The sequence below is a fragment of the Pseudophryne corroboree genome, chromosome 6 (assembly GCF_028390025.1).
Source record: "Pseudophryne corroboree isolate aPseCor3 chromosome 6, aPseCor3.hap2, whole genome shotgun sequence".
Classification (NCBI taxonomy): Eukaryota; Metazoa; Chordata; class Amphibia; order Anura; family Myobatrachidae; genus Pseudophryne; species Pseudophryne corroboree.
This window is the reverse complement of record NC_086449.1, coordinates 202,464,301-202,481,949: the sequence shown is the minus strand read 5'-3', so window position 1 is coordinate 202,481,949 and position 17,649 is coordinate 202,464,301. Positions and strand designations below refer to the sequence as shown.

At 44.2% G+C, this 17,649-nt stretch overlaps 1 protein-coding gene across 3 annotated transcripts in view; it reads left to right on the top strand.

Moving 5' to 3' along the window:
• Positions 1 to 16,631, top strand: part of PLEKHO2 (pleckstrin homology domain containing O2) — a 230,253-nt gene extending 213,622 nt beyond the window's left edge. For all 3 annotated transcript variants that reach the window (XM_063925651.1, XM_063925650.1, XM_063925652.1), the window contains 4 exons: positions 286 to 402; positions 8,654 to 8,758; positions 10,191 to 10,292; positions 12,657 to 16,631. In XM_063925651.1, the coding sequence (XP_063781721.1) occupies positions 307 to 402; positions 8,654 to 8,758; positions 10,191 to 10,292; positions 12,657 to 13,916 (1,563 nt within the window). In that variant the 5' untranslated portion in view covers positions 286 to 306 and the 3' untranslated portion in view covers positions 13,917 to 16,631. The remainder of the gene's footprint in view (positions 1 to 285; positions 403 to 8,653; positions 8,759 to 10,190; positions 10,293 to 12,656) is intronic.
• The last annotated feature ends 1,018 nt before the right edge of the window (positions 16,632 to 17,649 follow it).

The window sequence follows — 17,649 nt, the reverse complement described above, 5'->3', positions numbered from 1 at the left end:
TTCTTATTCACATATATATCTCATACCTTTCAACATTGAGGACTGCGAATCGGGAATGGGGGCCTGGCTGCAGCATGCTGGGGGTGTGGCCACTGCATAGAGCGTGTACTAAGAATACACACTATAATTTTCCTGCAGGCAGTGGAGGGTAAATGCCCCCCAAAATCCCACACAATGGATGAATTTGCCAGTTGTGTGAGAGTCCCTTGGGATGGCTGGGAGGTATGTTAAATGGATCCTAAATTAAATTACTGTGTGATTCACTGTATATTACTGTGTCCACAGGATGAGCAGAAGGGTGCAGAGATGTTGGAGCTCTCTAACTATGAGCGGTGCCAAGACCAAAAAGCCTTCCTCAAACGCAAAAGACACTTTTCTTTGATACCATCCCAAGGCGCAAAGGTAAAATCATTCTTACGGGTTCTTTAAGATGCTAGCTGGGCCTGTCAGAAAATCACATTGTTGGGCCAACCACCACTTCACAATACAGTACATGAGGAGACTGTGAGCTTCAACCTACAGCTTAGAGTGTGCCAGGTATATAAGACAGGAGCACAACAAAAAGCAACATGCTTAAATTAGTACAAACTGTTCTAGGTGGGACTTCTCTTGTGTTATTAGGGGGTATATGTATTATGTGTCAACATAGGGGAGAAGCGGTATCAGCACACGTTATGTACGCTATACTGCTTCTTCTCCATGTATGATGGCAGCGGTGTTTGCAAACTTCATTGCAGATAAAATATCCACCATCCGGGCTGGGATCTCCACAGTGCCATCAAAGGAGTGCCAAACTACAAAGCCTGCCAATATAAGCTACCTGCCTTCATGGACCAGCTTTGACCTAGTGGATGTAAAGGACACTGCTGAAATTGCTCGGATTTTCGTCCCTCCACCTGTGATCTGGACCCGGCCTCAACCAAGCTTCTAATAGGTTGTATGGATATAATTGGTCCTGTCTTTGCAAAAATTGTTCAATGCTCTTTGCAGACAGGCATCTTTCCTGGACCCCTAAAGGAAGCAATTGTTAGACCACTTCTTAAAAAACATAATTTAGATCCCGACTGCATGACCAACTACAGACCGGTATCAAACCTTCCTTTCCTAGGAAAGGTTATTGAGAAAGTGGTTGCAAAACAACTGGAAACCCACCTGACAACCCATGATATTTATGATCCATTCCAATCAGGATTCAGGAGAAGACATAGCACTGAAACAGCCCTGGTGTGTGTGTTAAATGATCTTCTGATGGCAAGAGACAGAGGTGACTGTTCAAAATTAATCCTTCTGGATCTCTCGGCAGCATTTGATACCGTGGACCATGGACTTCTGATTGAGCGACTGATACATTTCTGTGGTCTGGATGGCACAGTCCTAAGCTGGTTCAAATCATTTCTCACAGGCAGGTCACAGAGAGTATCGTCTGGATTATACTCATCACCCCCAGTGCCATTGCCATGTGGTGTCCCACAAGGTTCTATACTATCCCCCATGCTTTTTGCAGTATACATGCTCCCATTGGGCGAAATAATCAGGCGCAATGGCCTGGCCTACCACTACTATGCAGATGATACACAACTGTACTTGTCCTTTGCTCTGGGCACTGATAAACCAATAGCAATCCTAAATGGCTGTCTAGCTGAGCTCCAGGAGTGGATGAGCGCCAGTTGGCTGCGACTGAACCCGGATAAAACAGAGGTCCTTATGATAGGACCGCAACATCAAAGGACAAGACCGCAGCATAGCCAACCAACTGGACTTACACTCGGGGATTCAGAATTACAGACCAGTGATCGTGTGCGGAATCTTGGTGTTGTCCTGGATGGTGGCTTGACACTTAAACATCAGATATCAAGCCACAATCAAATCCTCATTCTTTCACCTTAGGAACATAGCCAGAATCAAGCACTTAATTCCCTCAGATGATCTGCCAAAAGTCATACATGCATTTGTATCATCTCGATTAGACTACTGTAATGCCCTCTACCTTGGTCTCCCAGCAAAAGAATTGCACCGCTTACAGCTGGTGCAAAACACAGCTGCCAGGCTGTTAACCAACCAGCCCCGTTCTAGCCACATAACACCCATCCTCTACTCCCTTCACTGGCTGCCTGTAAGATGGCGAATCATCTTCAAGATTGGCTTACTGAGTTTCAAAGCATTACATGACCAGGGCCCAAGGTACCTGAAGCAGCTTCTGACCCCATACTGCCCCACTCGATTACTGCGATCTGTAGATGAAGGACTTTTAGCAGTACCTAGAATCTCCCGTAATTCATCTGGGGGTCGAGCTTTTAGTCATGCGGCTCCGACTCAATGGAACTCACTTCCCCGCACAGTGCGAGAGGCCCCAACTATAGAATCATTCAAAAGTAGACTCAAGACTTTCCTGTTTACTCAAGCATTTCTATAATGTCCCTTTTAGTATCTTCATGTTTCTGTATTTTATGAAAATGTACTTCATTATTCTCTGTACTATATTATGCTATGTTAAGCGCCTTGAGTCCTATTGGAGAAAGAGCGCTATATAAATAAAATGATTATTATTATTATTATTATTATATATAAGAACAAGCCATCACATGGGCATGCTAAGGATTCTAAGGGGCCTATTTATCACCATCCGCATCCATAAAATCGCCAAAACTCGCACTGCGATAACTGATTACATCGCAGGGATGTATCAATTATCGCGTGCAGGGACAGAGCTTGCGGTCAAGCTCTGTCCCTGTGATGATACTCTGCAGCATCATCGGGTATTTTTCGGAAAAAACGCCCCAATGTCCTGCTGTGCATGAGCAGCTGCCGCTGCCCGGTGGGGCCCCCCACCCCCCGTTGTGACTATACCCACGCGCCGCGGACACCCCCAAGAAGATCAATATACTCACCTGTCCAGGGAGCCGGTCCGCGCTGCTTCTGCTGGGCTGCCCAGTGCTGGATCCTGTGCGCTGCGGTGACCCCCCGTGCTGTAAAGTGCGCTGCCGCTTTGCAGCGTCACTTTACTGCACCGGGGTCACATTGCAGCACATGGGGCACCCGGCGCCCAGTAGCGCTCACCGGAGCAGCGGCCAACGGCTCCGTGGACAGGTGAGTATGGTTTTTGTTTTATTTACTTTTCACACTATCATCAGCTTGTGTGTCCATCGGTCACACATAGCTGATCACTCTGCCGGGTCCCTGCTCAGCTTTCTCTGCCAGGGGCAGAGACAGCTGGGCAAATGCCACATTATCACAGTGCTGCCCTGTGAACTCGCCCGCCTGAGCTAATGAGATTATCACAGGGCACACTGCGGTATTTTTTCACATTTTTTTTTTTTAGTAAATTTGGCCACATCACATTTCCCATTATAACTATGGGGAATGTGATGTGGGTTACTAAAAAAAAAGTGAATTAAAGGGTTTGGAGCAGTTTTTCATGAAAACTGCTCCAAATGCCCTTTAATACATTCAGGTGATACTAAAATAATGTGAAAAGGGTGTGAAAATAAATCTTGAAAATACTTTTTACTGACAATTATTTAAAGACATATGGGTGGTCATTCCGAGTTGTTCGCTCGTTGCCGATTATTGGAACGGAGCGATTAAGGCAAAAATGCGCATGCGCATGGTACGCAGTGCGCATGCGGCTAGTATTTTAGCACAAAACTTAGTAGATTTACTCACGTCCGAGCGAAGATTTTTCATCGTTGAAGTGATCGGAGTGTGATTGACAGGAAGTGGGTGTTTCTGGGCGGAAACTGGCCGTTTTCTGGGAGTGTGCGGAAAAACGCAGGCGTGCCAGGAAAAAACGTGGGAGTGTCTGGAGAAACGAGGGAGTGGCTGGCCGAACCAGGAACGAAACGGCCTGAGCTGATCGCTATCTGTGAGTAGGTCTGGAGCTACTCAGAAACTGCTAAGAATTTTCTATTCGCAATTCTGCTAATCTTTCGTTCGCAATTCTGCTAAGCCAAGATACACACCCAGAGGGTGGCGGCCCAGCGTGTGCAATGCTGCTAAAATCTGCTAGCGAGCGAACAACTCGGAATGACCCCCATGGTCCATAGACATAGAGAGATTTTGTCTATAAGAGATTTTGACTGAGCGTTTTCCCTTGAACTGGCAGTAGGAGATTTTTACTGACTTTAACAGCGATTTTGACTAAGGGGCTCATTCTGACCCATTCGCTCGCTGCTTTTTGTCGCAGCTGAGCGAACGGGTCCCTACTGTGAATGCGCCGGCGCCGTAGTGCGCCGGCGCATGCCAGACGGTCGAAGGCTGTAGCAGGGCTGCGATCGCCAATGCCTGATTGACAGGCAGAGGCAATCGTTGGGCGGGAGGGGGCGGAACGGGGGCGTTTGGCCGCCGTTTCGTGGGAGTGGTCCGGCCAATGCAGGCATGGCCGGACCGAACGGGGGGCAGGCCGCAGCGGCTGCGTGGTGTCACACGCAGCCGCTGCGGGGCGGGAAGCGATGAGTAGCTCCTGGCCAGCACGCTAAAGCTGCGCTGGCCGGGAGCTACTCTTGAAGTGCAAAGGCATAGCCGCTGTGCGATGCCTTTGCACTTCTGCGGGGGGGGGGGGGGGTACTGACATGCGGGGCGGACTAGCCCTGTGCTGGGCCTTCCCCCGCATGTCAGTGTGAATGATCGTAGCTGTGCTAAATTTAGCACAGCTACGATCAACTCAGAATGACCCCCTAAGTGTGTAAGCGATTTTAGCTAACTCATTTAAGCAGAGGGATGCTTTTTCTTTTCCTGCGACCTAGCCAAAATTGACTTTCCCGCACAGTCTATTTTTAGCAGCGATAGCGACCTGGTGGGGATGCGCATCGCTATTGCTGGCTGTGTACACACAGAGCGATATGCACTAACTCTCTGAGCGATTTTCACTATATAGTCAAAATCGCTCAGCTATATCTCTCAGTGTGTATACACCTTTACTGCTAGTATGTTCTACTGACACATTATTATGTTATATTGCAATGTACTATTTAAATCCAGAACTAAATTAAATTAGAAGCACCACCTACCACGAAAGCTGGATTTAGGGATTTTTAATAACGGAATCACAACCGCTACACAATGGGCCTAATTCAGGTTGGATCGCTAAATTTGTGATTCGCACTCTGGGCGATTATCCAATGACTGCGCATGCACAGAGTTCGCATTGTGCACGTGCTAGCAAAAATAGCAACAGAAAATGCGTACACATTGTGACTGCAATGCAGCCGCTGTTTGAGTGACAGGAAGCTGGCATTTCTGGGCGGAAACCTGACGTTTTCTGAATGTGTCTGAAAAAACACAGGCGTGCCCAGGCATTTTTATGGAGGGCCTCTGACGTCAGCGATGACCACTTCCAGCTTCTTGTTTAGCAAAAATTGTGGACGACCTTGCCTGGCGCAGATGGAAAAAATATTCGATGTTCCGGTAATTGCGTACGATTTTGCGATCAGGTCGCATATTGCAATGCATTCGCAATTTTTACAATGGGCGTTTTTTCTCTATTTGTGGGCGGCAACTATTTGATCGCAGAAACTGCTTTTTAGCAGAACCTGCAATCCTTACTCAATCGGGCCCAATATAAAGATAATTGGTGTGACATTTCACTGTGTTTTTTGCAGCGTCAAGAGAAAGCCCCTTACTATTGACTTAAACAGTTTCCAAAGCCTTATTTTTGTGTTTCCACGTTAAAGGAAATTACAGTGACAGTGACATTTCAATGAGTTTTTCTTAGATCTTTGGGGGTAATTCAGACCTGATCGCTCACTAGCAATTTTTTGCAGCCCTGCGATCAGATAGTCGCCGCCGACAGGGGAGTGTATTTTTGCTGTGCAAGTGTGCGATCGCAAGTGTAGCCGATCGTTACAACTAAACTTTGTGTAGTTTCTGAGTTGCCCAGAACTTACTCAGCCGCTGCGATCACTTCAGCCTGTCTGGGGCCGGAATTGACGTCAGACACCCACCCTGCAAACGCTTGGACAAGCCTGCGTTTTTCCAACCACTCCCTGAAAACAGTCAGTTGACACCCACAAAACAGTGACGGGCAGTGAGCTCAATGGCCAGGGAGGCACTGCTGCACTCACGGAGTATGCAGACAGCACAAGGCATCCAGCTGCCCCCTCTCTCACCTGGGTACTGGGCAGACTTGTCCTGTGCAGAGACTCCTGTCTGGGGGACAGCAGGTGCTGCTGACGCTGGATGGGACGGCTGAGGAGGCTGAAGGAGAGGGAGGATCGTGGCCGCACATACTCTGCTGCCATGTGCCGCCGCCGGGTCCCGTTGCCGCTTCCCCATGCTGCTGCTGCCACTGGCTGAGGAGTCTGAAGGAGAGGGAAGAGCACCGCCGCCGCACATCCTCTACTGCCTGGTGGGTGACTCACTCTGCCATGCGCCGCCGCCGGGTCCCGTTGCCGCTTCCTCACGCCGCATATGTGTGATTGGACATCGGCTCCAGCACTGGATCCGCTGTCCAATCACATGTGCCTCGCTCACAGGGGGCGTGCTTTGATGTGGGCTCCCTGTCAGCGAGGTACTTGTTTCTCAACTTTTTTTAATGGGCTTTTACAGCCCAGTGCTTGGCCCCACCCCCCACTTTATCCCCTTCCCACTGTCAACGGGAGGCACTTGCTGTCAGTGCCTCCCAAACAAATTTAATAGAACAAAATGATTAGAGTAATATAAAGAAGGTACTTATGACACATAATGTGTGTCATAAGTATCTTCTTTGTATTATTTTGATCATTAATGACAGGGGAGGCACTGCCTCCCCTGACTGCACGTCCCTGCCACAAACGCCCTCTTCCTGTCAATCATTTTATGATCGGCTGTGCGAATGGATTCTTCTTAAAACCCATCGCACAGCAACAATCCGCTTTATACCCATGTGATGCACCTGCGCATTGCGGTGCATACGCATGCGCAGTTCTGACCTGATCGCAGTGCTATAAAAAACGCTAGCGTGCGATCAGGTCTGAATGACCCCCCACTGTCTCTTTTCAAAATGAACAAATTATTGGCCCTTTTAAGGTCACAAGAGGTTAAATGAGCAATGCTGTGTAGGTCCCTCTGCTGAGCCTGACTCATATTGTAGAGGTGACGCCCTAGATTTAACAGGCCATCAGGAAGCTTTGATGCTGTGTCCGCCTGCCACATACAGTATATAACCTCAGACGGGCAGTTACAATTTTGATGGGATTAACCATTTACAACTTACTCAGAAATTTGTTGCCAGTCTCTTCCCTTTTAATAAGTAGTTGATGATCACTAAGGTAGTCAGCAATTTTTAAATGTGGTGCCAGCAGCACCAACAGCAGATACAGGCAGGAAATGAGACTGCAGAGAATCAGCTGCAATGGTGTAACAGCCTCAATGTTTATTTTTGATGTTGGCACAAATCATAAAAATTATGAATACAATAATAATAAAAATTCAATTACATGGTGGATATTCAATAAAAGATGTGCAATAGAAATTTTGCCTTAACGTCCCCTAAGGAGAGTGGTTCTTTGCAGTATATATATTATATCACTATTTTTCCAATCACTTGACCATTATTACATCACACATCTCCACTGTCGCAATTTAGGTGGAACAGTACCAGATTGAGGGATTGGTTCCTCAATTACAATTGGGACAGGCTTGCCCTGATTAGGCCAGAAGGTTGGGTGGTGCATCATGTTCACTGCTCCTCTGCATAGGAGAGCAGAGGTAAACGGGTGCTGTGCATGCCATTCAAAGGATGCTTTAAGAGGAGGGGAGCTAGACAGGGGGTGGTCCAGCATTTCAGAAGTGCCAGGCACACCCCCATGGTGCGTTGCCACATCCTTTACCATGATCAATTTAAACAGTATGCTCATGAGAAAGTAGGCATGAATTAGGTAAGTATTTAAAAAGTAGGAAGTTACAGTCTGAATGGAAGGCACTTGATGTACCGGCTGTCAGGATCCCGGTGCCCAGCATACAGGCGCCAGGATACCGACAATTATTCTCCTTCTTGGGGTATCCACAACACCCCTGGAGGGAGAATAACTGTGCCCACAGCATGGCGAGCGTAGCGAGCCCACAAGGGGCTCTTTTGCGCTTGCCCCATTGCTGGCATTCCGGCGGTCGGGATCCTAACACCGGCCAATCGTAGTACACCCGTGTGAACACAACAGGGAAGAACTATAAAAAGTATTTTCTTAAGAAAAGAGAGAAAAATATCACAATCGTGGGTTCAAAAAAAGGACAATTTTAAATACATAATAAAGGCCTTTTTTTAGAATTCTGTGTTTAGAGGATGTTCCATGCTTCCTCCCCAATATCCTTCAATATGTCAAGACCATTTATCTGTTTAATTGTCTGTTTACAGTGAATTTGTCCCTGTAACATTTCTGTGTAGCTATTTGTATCTAGTTGTGTACATTATATTTCATTTAGCATAATGGATTAAAAATGGTCAGATTATCACTTGTATTTAGATGTGATCTGAGCTTTGCAGATAAGCACAGCTGCCAGTAATGTAGGAAAGTCACACACATGTGGTGCAATTATAAACTATCCTTTTTTTGGAAAATGTGACTTCAATTAGATGCTTCTGATAAGGTTCCACCTCCCCCTCCCGTCCATGATTTCCCAACACATGTTTCATCATGTTTTGCTCAATGGACACAGTGAATAATTGTAACTAATGTCGTAGGTGCAAGATGTGAAATTTCAGGCCAAGAATATCGAGGAAAGAGACGCATGGATCCAGGCCCTGAATGATGGAATAAACCGGGGCAAAAACAAAATCTTTGATGAGGTACTGATCTCTGTAATTACAGATTAGTATATTTAACAGTTTTATGTTGCCACAATTTGTCATACACCATGTCTGGATATATGAGGTTCTTTCCACATCACAATCTTCTTGCACCAGTTTTAAGGAAACTGCACACAACTACTTTGTGCTGCTTGATTCTCAGTTTCCCCCAATACACTCTTGTCAAACAAACAAAGCCACCACTTAACACAAGTGTGGTGACTCCTTGGGTCCTTTTCATACTGTATCTGGTTTATCGTCAAAAGCCATGGATGGGCGAATGAGGCCAAAGTTACAGGCTCCATCTTCCCTCATCATACTTGTGTCAAGCGATTTCCCTCAGTACATATTAAGGAGCTAACTGTTTACAACTTCTATGTGCTGTTTTTAAGTTTCTACTATGCGTTTGGAGTGAAGATATCTATCCGAGTACACTGTATTAAATCATAAATTCAATAAGTGCTAAGCTGTAGTCAAATTGCCCAACAACATATTTTACACATGGGATGAAAGGGGCATATGCTAAGAAATACAACAGGCAGCCTGAGCTAGTCACATGAGTTCAAGATATATTTCCTTCCCTCTCTTGCAGACATAAATATTTTTTTGCACCAAAAGAAATAGACAAGGCCAGATGATTCTCCCAACTAATTCGCCACCTCCTTTTAATATATGCTTTTAATATAATTCATCACTTTGCCACCTTCAAAACCTGTTTGCATATTAAAGCAGGATCCTTGTCTTGTAATTTTTGTATATACAATACATAAGTTCATACCAGGTGCCCCCTCCCCCCCCCCCCCCCCCCTCCCCCAGTGGTTCCGGCTTTCACATGTTCTGACGTCTGAGGGGGCAAAGGTAGAAGTAATGTGATTGAAATGCGATCACATTGCTTCTCAGTGGTCGCCGGAATTGGTTCCTATTGGAGCCCCTGTCTCAGCAACTCACCGATGGTATATCTGGGAGAAAAAATATTCCTTATTGTCGTTAATTACGGTGATAAGGAATCTTTATTTTTGGGTGCTAGCTGCAAATGATAATAAATGGAGCCCTAAAAGTTTTATTTTTTACAATTAATGCACTTCCTTAAAACAAAATCTGCTCTCCTTTCTTTCCTCATATAAGACACAACAGCAGAACTATCACACATTACAAGACTCTTCAGCTCAAGGGGGCTACAAAGGGGCCTTGTGAGCAAAGACAGCAGTCAGCAGTGACTGCAGCAAATCATTATGAAATGAGTGGCGAGAGATGTGTCCTAGTTCAGCAGCCCCCTCTGTCTTTCCTCCTAGGTACTCCCCTGACAGCTGGAGCCCGGAGGTCAGTGCTTTTACGGTCTCCGGGAGTTACACCACTGGTACTGCCCGGTGAGGCAGTTGGACAGCACAATTTTCAGGTGTGAGAATAATGTTCTGCTATTTTCTTCTGGTAGGTGAAGGTAGACACCAGCTGCTCACTAGAACATGTGACTCGGGATCGTATTAAAGTCGGTGCAGCAAAAAGAAGACCTCCCACGAGGATCCACCTCAAAGAGGTAAGCTCAAACATTACCTAGAGTTATTTGATCATACAGGTTGAGTCTCCCTTATCCAAAATGCTTGGGACCAGAGGTATTTTGGTTATGGGATTTTTCCGTATTTTGGAATAATTACATACCATAATGAGATATCATGGTGATGGGACCTAAATCTAAGCACAGAATGCATTTATGTTTCATATATACCTTATACACACAGCCTGAAGGTCATTTTAGCCAATATTTTTTATAACTTTATGCATTAAACAAAGTGTGTGTACATTCACACAATTCATTTATGTTTTATATACACCTTATACACACAGCCTGAAGGTCATTTAATACAATATTTTTAATAACTTTGTGTATTAAACAAAGTTTGTGTACATTGAGCCATCAGAAAACAAAGGTTTCACTATCTCACTCTCACTCAAAAAAGTCCGTATTTCGGAATATTCCGTATTTCGGAATATTTGGATATGGGATACTCAACCTGTACTACTATGCTCGAGTTTCTTTGTGTGCATTGCTCCCTTAGGAGCAGAGGAGAAATGAATGCAAGTCAGTTTGCCAGTGTACCCTGCGTGCAATTTACATGTTCTGGAGCCGGGCATACACAACTACGGGTGATGCTTAGATGTACGCAAATCCCTTTACTGCTGAAGGGTGTAACTGAGTAGCAAAGGGACTTTTGCACATAGGCTAGGTTCAGTAAGGGTGTATCAATGCGGAGTTATGTAGCCAACACAGAGTTATGCATACCTGTATTTACTCCTGTGTGCAGTAGCGTCATTTACGTCCAGGTTAGGACTTGTGCACATCCGGACTGATCGTGATGAGGACTATGAAGCTTAGCTTACCGGTCTCAGGTTGGTGTGCCCGCAGAGACACCTACAACTCCACACCTGGATAACAATACATATTTTGTTTGTGCATGCAATGCGGGTAATATTGCCACTAAATTTCATTAGACTCTGGACCGGCCCATTTGTTGGCGAACCAACTGCCTACATGAGAGTTCTCAGAGGTGTCAGATAGAGAACATTTCTCAGGCTGTTCTATAGGAAGAAAAAGTTTGAATAAATAAATAGCAGAATTATTTCAGCTACATATTTATATAGATATTCCCCGGGTAGTATTAAAGGTTTAAAAAGGCAATTCATAATGTAGATGCCCTTAGCAGAGTACCTCTAACAGTACTCTGCTATTACCTGCACCAAAGTGTCCTTACTGCCTCCATTATTCCTCGCACTCAGTACCACAGCCACTTACCATATAATATTAATCAGTCAAACACCACTTACACATTAGTCACATATCATAGACTTTACATTAATCACACATCATGTAGACATTACATTTGTTATTTATACATTAATCATGCATTACATGCAACCATCAGCAGATCCATCACATGTAACATAACGATCAGTCACACCTAGATAGAGACAACCACCTCTCCCTGCCAGGTTGTCAGTCATTTTTGCTACATAATTAAGAGTAAGTGTGCATGTAAGTTATTGTTGTGCAGCAAAATAAATATTACAAAATAATTTTGCAGAATATATAACAATTCAAGTTTGTGTTACAAAATCATTTTGTGCCACTAAATCAACTGAGCCATACAAAATTGATTTTGTGTATTAATAATGTTATGACAAAATCAAATTTGTTACAAAATAATGCATTTATACTGCATAATACATTTTATACTGTAATATTGCTCACCTGTAGTTCACTGGAGAGCTGGTTGTTCTGTTACAGCACCTATTTCTCAATACTATACCACTATGTATTAAGAATAATATAGAGTCACACTAATGATGGCACAAGAATGACATACAAATCATTTACTATATATTTTAGAGTACACTCACTGAGTAACCACAAGGGTGGCCCACCTATCCCAATTTTCATCCCTGCAATGTTGTTCCTGTACACTTATGTAGTCATAGTTCTTTTTCCTAGTTGGTTTCTGTAAAAGTAGCACACCGTAGAATTCAAGCTAATGTTGTATTTCAAACACAGGGCTCTATTTACTATGCCTCGGATGGAGATAAAGTGGACGTAGATAATGTACCAGCCAATCAGCTCCTAACTGCCCTGTCACAGGCTGGGTTTGAAAAATGACAGTTAGGAGCTGACTGACTGGTGCTTTATCTCCGTCTACTTTATCTCCATCCAAGGCTTCGTAAATAGACCCCACAGTAAGGAGAATCTCTCTGGCTCTAGCTTAGAGAAGAACAAAACAGTCTCCAGAGTCTAGTTTTAGGTTTGTAAACCTGTAAGAACCTAAACTATCTACAACTAGCTGTGCAGTTTCCTTTACCATAATATGATTTTAATTGCCACTAACAAGTTTGGTCTACACATCCCATACAGGTGGCGGAGGCTGCTGATGATGATTCACTAAGACTAGGTCTGGAGGCGTTGGACACTGGAATCTTGACAGTAGTTACCCCTCTCCCTAAGGGTAAGGCTACAGAGCCACAACCTCAGAAGGAACCAGTAAAGATCCCCATGCCACCTACAAAGCCAAACAATTCTGCTGTCCCAGAGTCTTCTGTTGCTGATGCCACAGACAGCAATGAACCAGCACCTTCTGCACCAACCCCTCCTCCAAAAAGCCTGAAAGAAAGTGTTTATGCCCATGAGAGGCTGTTGTCTGAAAATGAGGAGACGAAAGTGGGAGAAAAACCAGAAGTCAAAACGCCCAACAGTGTGAGCAAAGAAAGTCTGAGTGAGGCAGTAAGCTCTCCTCCCAAACCTCCCCCCAAAATTTTGTCAGACAAGATGAAGATTAAATGGGTGGGATCATCTTCAGACATATTGGAAAATGAAATCATTGAACCAGCTGAGAGAGGAAGCAAAGAGAACCTGGTAGACTTTGAGTCCGATGAGCTGGTGAAACCACTAAGCACATGTAAAGGGGTACTCGCAGAGGACATAGAAAGAAAGGAAGTTAACGGTAGCATCAGCAGCCTACAGAAAGAAAGTCAGAGGGTGTCATGTCATCTGAGTGATGAGGTCACAGATGGAGAAGACATTCAGGATGTAATGTCCCCAGAGAGAAATACTATGCACATTGCTGTAGAAGAAAAAGACATCCTAGAGGAAAATGAAATGCCTACCAATGACATTCAAGAAAAGCCTAAAAAACAGCCAGTTACACTCTTTTGTGATGAGAAAACTCCAAAGTTACAGTACAAAAAGAAACCCATACAAACTCCAATAGAAACTAGTGGCCTTGAAAGGCAAACAAAGTCACTTTCAATGGGGGACCTCTTATCTGAAAACAAAAAGGACAATACGATAGACCATGACAACTCTATATTACAACTAACTAAAGACCATTTAAACAAAATGGAGATGAAATTGGCCTGTGGAAGAGAGAGGACAGAGACTCTTTTAAACCAGGTCTTGAAAGCACAACTCAGACAGACCCCAGAGAGCAATAAGCTCGGTGTTAATCAAGTGACACTTCTTAATGAGGTAATGAAGGACCTTCAAGAAGCTGCAGAAGTATTGCAGGAGATCAAAGGACCCAAAAACACATTAAATATGCCAGAGGTACTGAGTGAAAAGCAGAAAGAGAAGCACAAAGACTTACTAGTGCTCCAGAGGAGAAGTGTTAATTTTTAATAATTCCTTAGTTGGAAAACGGAAGAACTTGCGGATATCAGAGCACAAACTGCTTTAGCACTTTACCTTTTATCATTCTCAACTTGAGGCTTGAGGACAAACACATATTCCTACTAATAACGCTATGTGCATTCTGTTTTGAATGGTTCTGTCTTTGCTGTATCTCTAACTATGTAAAGACTTCACAGGATTCTTTCTTTGGAATTCAGAGAACATGTCTAATCCTAGAGCATTTACCTGTATGTACAGAGGCACAGATTGTGGCAATACACAATACGATGCCATGCTTACCAAACATGAGATATTTAACTAAAGTTATATTGTACATTTTAAATGAAAATGCTAATTTATCCCATACATTTTAACAACAAACAATAGGTGCTGGAATCATGGTGCTCTCTACACTGGCAGAGCAATGGCATCCAAGGCAGGTCATTTTTTCTCTGGTAGAATCTTTGTTTTAAGGTGCATACACACGGAGAGATTTTGACTATGAGAGATTTTGACTGAGCGATTTCCCTTGAACTGGCAGTAGGAGATTTTGACTAACTTTACCAGAGATTTTGACTAACTTTTCCAGCGATTTTGGCTATGAGCGATTTTAGCTAACTCATTTAAGCAAGGGGTTGCCTTTTCTTTTCCAGCGACCTAGCCAAAATTGACTTGCCTGCACAGTCTATTTTTGGCAGCGATAGCGACCTGGCGGGGACGCGCATCGCTATCGCTGGCTGTGTACACATGGAGAGATATGCACTAACTTTCTGAGCGATTTTGACTATATAGTCAAAATCGCTCAGTTATATCGCTCCGTGTGTATGCACCTTTACTCTGTGTTCTCAACAGCTGAGGCACCAGCACCTGGGTGTTTAGTAAAAGTGTTTAATAAAAGAATACACTGGAGTAACTCACATCTGTTCCCTTTCTGCCACCTAACCAATAGTCATGCAACAGACATCTCATGTTCCACATTTTACCACCCACAGAGATATAGGGGGTATTTATCAAGGCTTGGAGAGCGATAAAGTGGAGAGAGGTAAAGGACCAACCAATCAGCTTCTGTCATTATTAAAGCACAGCCTGTAAAATGACAGTTAGAAGCTGATTGGTTGATACTTTTTTTTTCTCCACTGTATCTTTCTCCAAGATTGAACACATTTCCCCATAGATTCTGATAATTTAGTGGACTGTATATATGTATATAATAATTGTTGTTGTGCATTACCAGAATTAAAGTATTGCTCTAGTTTCTAGACGGGAATACTTATGTAGATGCGCGGCTTCTGCAGGTCTTCTATGGAATTAAATGTGTAGGTGAAGCTGCCTATACACAGTGCTTCTTATTACTCATGAAAGTACGGGGGCATAAGGGTAACCTTATTACATGTGTTTGAATGTTTATATTACACTGCTGCCTAGACATGTCCTTTTCTGCAGATGTGTACAACTGAATGGCACAAAGTGTGTTCCATTAAATGTAAGTGACCTCCGGTGCTGCTAAAAGTCCCTGCTCTTAGCTATGTGTGCCAAGTTCTAAACCCTCATCCTGCAAAACAAAAGTCATGTACACCCAGCTGTAGTTTGCAGTATCAGGTCTCTTTGTAAGGCTATAATGCATACCATGGAAACCACAGAAACCTTGTGCATCATGAGAGATCATTTTGTGTTTAAATGGTCAATTATTGGAGACAAATTTGAGTCACTTTTTATAACTATCTTTTAACTAATGCTACAAGTCTCTGCTTCAGCTGTCAAGGCTTAAATAAAGATGTGGGTATACATGCCAGTAATCCAATGAGATACAACGTACTGACCTTGCTTCAATCACTTTACTGTATCTTTGTGTTTTACACTTGCTGGTTACCAGTGGAGTTTATTCACACTGTGTGCCAAGTGCAGCTTCCAGCTCTGGATATGATCCAGGACATAGAATTTGGTGCTATTCATCTGTGCTGGTTCTGATCAAGTTTAACAGCTGGGAGAAATGTCACTGAGTGTCCCGAATACTCTGGGAAACCTGCCCTGAGAGTGTGGAAGCTCCTCCAAACTGCTCTCTTCTTATTTTTGCCGAAGTTTAATCCTTTACAACTTTATCATGAAACCTGACTACTGTCATCAAACTGATACATTCATTGTGTGTATCTGCATTTAGAACATTAAGAGGGGAGCTGTATCAAGCCTTCTAGAGAGAGAACGTGGAGAATGTGTTTATTGCAACCAATCAGCTTCATAGTTGCCTACCCTCCCGCATCCTGTGGGAGCCTCCCGTTTCAGCCATAAATCTCCTGATCCCCTGCTTTATAGGTCAATTCTCCCGGATTCTTCAGATTCTGTCAGGGGTGACACTAAGGAGTTTCTTTGCAAGAACAGTGAGTTGCTGTAGTTGCTCAGGAATCACTGCTGACGGCTCTCATTACCCCCCTTGTGTATCCCCTGAGAGAGTGAGAGAGAGAGATAGCAGTACCTGATCACACACTCCTCTTATCTGTGCCTCTGCTGCTGCTGCTGCTGCTGCTGCTGCTGCTGGTGTAAGAATTGTTAGTATAATCTTTCTGTAGTTATACACATTTGTTTAATTAGAGCAGCTGGTATCTGTAATGATTTGGTTAATGCTGCAATGGAATGGAAAACAGCACATCCAATAAATATAGGTCGTGCCTACAAGATGCAGACAATCCAGTGTTCCCAATAAAAATAACATCTACTACACCAAAATAATCATTTACTTCTATGTTTAGGGATGCATTCACACACGGTCAACTTGCATTTGGAATTGATTGCATACAGTAGGCATCACATTTACCATGCATATTGTGCTGAGTGAGAAGAAAAGAAATATCACAGCGAAAACATATTGCAAATAAGAAACCCTGTATTTCAGGCAGTAATGTTAGTATCAATACTTGCAAAACTTCCCAAAATATATTGTTACTAATGTTATACAGAAATATCTTGCAACAACAAGCATTTAAGCATAGGCACGCCTATTTGTGGAACTAGACACGCCCTTTGGGTAGAGTTGGACACGCCCCCATGGCGGCACGCCGCGCTTTGCACGGCACATGCTACTGTAATCTCCCTGATTTTAGTTTTCAAAAGTAGGCAAGTATGGCTTCTAGACATTGGCGTATCTATAATGGGTGCAGTGTGTGCAAGGCACACGGGCCCCCAGGGTCCAGGGGGGCCCACCCCGCACATTCTGTACCCATTTGCTTAATACTTACCTCTCTGGAGTCCCCCGTTGGAGCCATCCCTTCTCAGCAGCGTAATAGAGTTTGAACACTAGGGGAACAAACTCTATTGCGCCTGCTGAAAACTCCGGAAAGCTAGCACGGCGGCCATTTTTCCGGAGTTTTGCGCATGCGCAGTAGCAAAATCTTTGGGAAAATGGCCGCCGCACCATGTTCCTGGAGGTTTGCGCATGCGCAATAGAGTCTGTTCTCAGACTCTATTGCCGCTGCGGAGAAGGACGGTACCGCCGGGAGACCCAGGAGAGGTAAGTATTAAAACACCTGTGCATCAGTCAGAGAGGAGGGGGCCCCTGAAGCAGAAGGCTGCACATGGGCCTCCTCCTCTCTTAAAACGCCCCTGCTTCTAGATATCATTTACCTAGCACAGTCTATAAAATGACAGACGCTGCTTGGTTGCTATAGGCAACTTCTCCATGGGTACTATTTACCCAGGCCTGATCGAGGGGCCCACCCTCATCCCTCCTTACTTGGCTACAGCAGCTGCA